The sequence below is a fragment of the Apium graveolens genome, chromosome 11, assembly GCF_009905375.1.
Source record: "Apium graveolens cultivar Ventura chromosome 11, ASM990537v1, whole genome shotgun sequence".
NCBI lineage: Eukaryota > Viridiplantae > Streptophyta > Magnoliopsida > Apiales > Apiaceae > Apium > Apium graveolens.
The window spans coordinates 133,637,136-133,642,143 of record NC_133657.1 but is presented as its reverse complement, the minus strand read 5'-3'; the positions used below and the strand labels follow the sequence as shown (position 1 = coordinate 133,642,143).

At 33.4% G+C, this 5,008-nt stretch overlaps 1 protein-coding gene across 3 annotated transcripts; it reads right to left on the bottom strand.

The window, feature by feature from the left end:
• Positions 1–1,035: 1,035 nt before the first annotated feature.
• On the bottom strand, positions 1,036–4,523 carry LOC141697887 (uncharacterized). 3 transcript variants are annotated; one of them, XM_074502447.1, is made up of 7 exons: positions 4,365–4,523; positions 3,236–3,850; positions 2,889–3,029; positions 2,465–2,593; positions 2,085–2,330; positions 1,630–1,996; positions 1,036–1,332 (listed from the first exon to the last, which is right to left on the bottom strand). In XM_074502447.1, exons 1-6 carry the CDS (start codon positions 4,416–4,418, stop codon positions 1,643–1,645), a joined length of 1,539 nt encoding a protein of 512 aa, XP_074358548.1. In that variant the 5' UTR covers positions 4,419–4,523; the 3' UTR covers positions 1,036–1,332; positions 1,630–1,642. The 3 variants fall into 3 exon arrangements, with proteins under 3 accessions (XP_074358548.1, XP_074358549.1, XP_074358547.1); XM_074502448.1 differs by having other exon boundaries at positions 1,711–1,996; XM_074502446.1 differs by having other exon boundaries at positions 1,036–1,996.
• Between the last annotated feature and the right edge of the window lie 485 nt (positions 4,524–5,008).

The following is a 5,008-nucleotide window of genomic DNA, read 5'->3' as shown; positions in this document are numbered from 1 at the left end:
TCTTGGCTTCTATCGAGAAAAGCTCAGACCTTGTGACTTTCAAACAAGCCTCTCAATACCCCTACTAGATAAACGCTATGAATAAAGAACTGCATGCCTTGGAAGGAAATAACAATTGGGAGATAACCACTCTTCCTCCTCATAAATGAGTTATAGGCTGCAAATGGCTTTTCAAGAGTAAGTTCAACCTGGATGGAAGTGTTGAGAGACACAAGGCAAGGTTAGTCATATTTGGATGCAATCAAGTGTATCGTATGGACTACCTAGATACGTTTGCACCTGTGGCAAAATTAAGTACCGTTCGAACATTACTAGCAGTGGCTGCTGTTCAGGACTGAAAAGTAATTCAAATGGATGTCACCAATGCCTTCTTGCATGGTGACCTCCAAGAAGTAGTGTAAATGAAATTTCCAAAGGGCTACCGAGGCTTGGGAAGTAGAATTCCATACGATCCATCTAATGAAGATACTAGAGCCGAAGTAAACTTGTTGTGTAAAAGTACCCAATTATTAGGGACATGATTGTAAAAGTACTTTGAGATTGTTACGAGAAGATTCCCATTAGATGAATATATAGCAGACTAAGTGAAATGTAAAAGACAGATTGAAAATAACATATTTAAGTATTATTATGTGAAAAGTTTTTGCCCATTTTTATCACTTTTGCATTCAATATTTGTCTTTAGAGTCTGTATCAATTTGAGGTTTTGATTGATTACGATACTCTGGAGTCGAGAAATCAGGCTGTTTCAACTTTCTTTCTCTATTTACAAAAAAATGCTTCTAAATTTGTTTACATTTAAATGCTAAAAACTACGGGTCCTATAAGTTATATTATACTTCTCTATCCCAAATTAAGAGTAATTTTTTACTTCTAACATGTATTTTAAGATATAAAAATAAAATACTTTTGTATGCTTTTTAAAAAAAATATAAAAATCTGAACTAAAATTTAATATTTTTATTTTTATTCAGAAATTTTTTTTTAAAAAAATACCGAAATATTCTTTTTACACCTTAAAATACGTACATGTAAGTCAAAACGATTTTTATATTGAGACAAAGGAAATATGTGCATAAAACTATCAAGACTTGAAACTAAGTAATCTAGATAGATGCTAATATTAGGTTTTCCTTGCACTTTTCCAAAGTATTAAAATTTTATAATACATAAATCAACTATATCCTTTTACACAAGGTTTTTATGTAGCTGTACCTCCAAATCTTCCACCCCAGAAATCTGAAGGGCCGTTCCATATGAAAACCCTGGTATCTTATGTACCTCTACTCGCACAGCCAAATCTAAATCAGGTAAGCACTACCTAGACAATACCTACATGAAATGGACAACAAGAACATCTATTACTGGAAAGGGAACAGACCATTTCTTAATATAACTTAAATTTGTAATACTACTAACTGTAAACTCCTATGGAATGTTATTTGAGGAAACGGTATGGCATATGCTGCATGAAGGCCGAGGATTTAATGTAACAAAGATCGACAAAGTAATATAGAAATGCAAGTAGGCAACTGACTCCTACACTTGTCTATCATTTAAGAACCTGAACTAGAGAAACGTCAATTGAGGTGAGAGCGCCTATACACTTAGGAAGTAGTCTTTCCTTACCTGACTTCAATTTTCAATACAAACATGTACGGACAAATGCTTCTATCACGCACAGTTGGCTGTTTTTTTGTTTGTTGTTACCTGTGGTTTGTTCTCCTGTATCCGCAGTATCATCTAATACAAGCCTCTGCAGACGATCCTCAAAACACAAAGATGCTGAATGTGACGTGCGTAAATCAAGGTTTTCTCTTCTCAAGTCCTCCACTTCCTTGCTCAGTTTTATGTTCTGCTCATGTACATTTGAATATTCCAGAAGTTGTTTTTTCAAATATTCAATTTCATTCAAGAGATCAGCAATCTCCTCGGCCGGTACAATATTTGAATCTTCCTGAACACGACCTGTAGTACCGAAGACATCCTCCTCGTCCTTTAGATTTAAAAAAACTGAAAGAGATGAATATTTTCTGAAGAAAAATAGTAAAAAAAGAAAATGTTACAGTAAAAGGACAACTCACGCTAGAAAGAATTATTGTCGAAGTTACTTGTGCTACACATGGACTCTTTTCTTGCTCTTTCTTTTCCCCAGGGTGCGATCTGTCATGCGATTCAGCACTATCTACTGAGACTATCGATGCACTACATGAGGCCCTTAATTGCTCTGGAATATCTTCGCAGGGTTCATCAACTAATTCCATATCTAATTCACTTCCACTTTCAACCACCCTGTGCTCAGATTCATATCTACTGCTAATGTAATTCCCCTGTTAACAAATATAATAAGTTCAATTAGATAATAACACACTGAAGACATGGATATAGTAATCAATTCTTCCATAATAGGCTTTAATGATATTTATGTTGGATACCCTACTTCGTAAGTTTAATGAAGACTTACAACATGAAATGAAACATTTGGAAAAGGGGAATCTGGGATATTAATTTCCACTCTTTGCGCCTGTCTTGATATCTCTTGAATTATATCAATTTCAGACTCCTCGGAAGTGATTTTAAGCTCCCAGACTACCTGATAAAGGAAAAGTCACTAGCACCATGTCCAACTGCTAAAAGATATATATACATATATAGTTTGTGGCAACAGCATATAGATGAATGATGATAACAAGAAACCAATCCCATCTATAACTAACATCAGCATCAAATAGTGAGAAGGCCACCATTTATCGAGCTGCTTGGCAATGTTCAACAGAATTATATGCAGTTGACAACATGTAGAAATTTTGCAAGTTAGCAACCAACTATTCCTAGACATGATAAAAACTTGAAGGTACGAGTACGACTCAATTTTCATTGTAATTTACCTGATTAATATTGAGTTCTTGAAACTTCAAACTAAACCCTTCTCGCAATGAGGACTTCATATTTCCCCAACGACATACACGAGGGAATGTGAAGACAGTCAGTAAAGGCCGATCAAGATTAATGTGTTCATAAGACCATACCTGTACACAATCAAGCATAAATAAACATGACATACCGCATATATAGAATGTACTTCTTGGATTATAAGAAAGAAACAGAACCATTTCAGGGTAATGTTGGACCACAGAGCATATATTATCTTACACAAATCTATCAAAGTCTAATTCTAAACCCTGGGAAGCCAATTAAATGATATAAAAAAGAACTGTCAGAAGTCTTAACTTACCTGGAGAAATATAAGACAGCCTCCTAGGCATTGTGCATTTGCCTCTTTTCTTTTAGTTAACCAATATACTACATCCTCAAGAACAGCTGCTCCCCAAGCAAAACTATATACTTTATCCAAATCACTGAGAAAATAGAGATAACGAGAATCTACTTTTCCGTTTGCATTTGGAAAAAGAAATATGCCAAATGTGTATAACAAAAATGACCTTATAAAATCTTCATTATATGCCTCGCCTAAACAGTCAAGTCTATCCTCGATTGATGCTACTGTTATTTTTCTGTTCCATAAAGCAGCACCATATTCACTCTCCAAATTTGAAAAAGGAATATCTTCTTTGAGAATCACGGGTTCACCTAACACACGTAATCCTAAAATCAGTGCCACGTCCTTAAGCGTTATCTTAATTTCTCCAGGAAGAAGGACAAAAGCTTGCTTTTTACAACACCACCTATCCATCAACTCAACTAAAAGATTTCTCCTTAACATTTTATTGCTTATGCGAAGTAGACTGCCAAATCCCATTTTTGCAACCACATTTCTCTGGTTAGCTGTCAATTTGTGTACTCTTTTTACAAAGGCTGGCAAGGAAAATTTAGTATTAAAGCTCCTGACCTGTGAAAAGACGAATATACATATTAATGTTTTCATTATATGAGCAAATCAACAATGTATGAATATCTAAAATTAACAGTACTGGCTATTAATATGTTGTTATATAGGAAAAAAGATCAATGTAGAGCTCTAATAAGCTCCAACGTATATCCAGTGATATGCATTATGTTTCGACTACATAATTTCCTAGTTTCGTAAAATCTTATTCCAAAAGTTTTAATAAACATACCATTCAATGCTTATAACTATTAGTTAAACCCCTCTAAGTAATACAAAAATATAACTAGGTGTCAAATCACATTTTGAGTCGCATAAACAAGGCCTAAAGGGAGGGTGAGCACTTTGTACTACATACACAGTTATGACAGAATAACAGATAACTTGTGTGGCTAAAATGCAGAATAAAAATAGAAATAAAAAGACAAGTAAATTAAGAAAATCAATATGAGGCCAGAAGTAAAAAAGGGAACTTGATAAAGAAAAGATAGATACAAAGGAGATTGCAAGAAAGAACCTGTTTGGGGAGGATGGAAGATCTCCTACTAGATTTTTTCGGCGTATCCATCATCCACCCTCTTTTAATGGAGATCAACAAGAAGAGAGAATATTATATTTTTCTTTTTTTAAAATAAAAATTGTGGGGGAAGATGATGAGACTCAAGAAAGAGGCTTGTTGAAGAAGCTGTGCTTGAAAGCTTGAGGCGCCAATATGAAATTATTTTGTAATATTAAGTTAGAGTATCCTTCCCGGGCCGGCTAATTATCTTTTTCTTTTTCTTTTTCGTATCTATACTATATTAATAACCTTTATTAACAGCTGAAACTCTTTGGAGTTGATATCTTAATTTCACTTATTTTTTGCTATCCCCCTCTTTTGATTTCACTTTTCATAATTCATGTTATAATTCTAATTCTAATATATTGATTTTATTCTTTTTATTCCTATATAACTTATAATTTTATATATATTATTTTTACCCGTTTTTTCTTTATTAATAAACTTTTAAGTGATACTTTGTTTTCACTTATTTTTTGGTTCTATCGACTTTTGTCTTCTATTTATTTATGATCCATGGTATAATTCTAAGTATAATATTTTTGTCTTTTTTAATTCATATATGACTTATAATTCTATATGTATTATTTTTACCCGTTTTT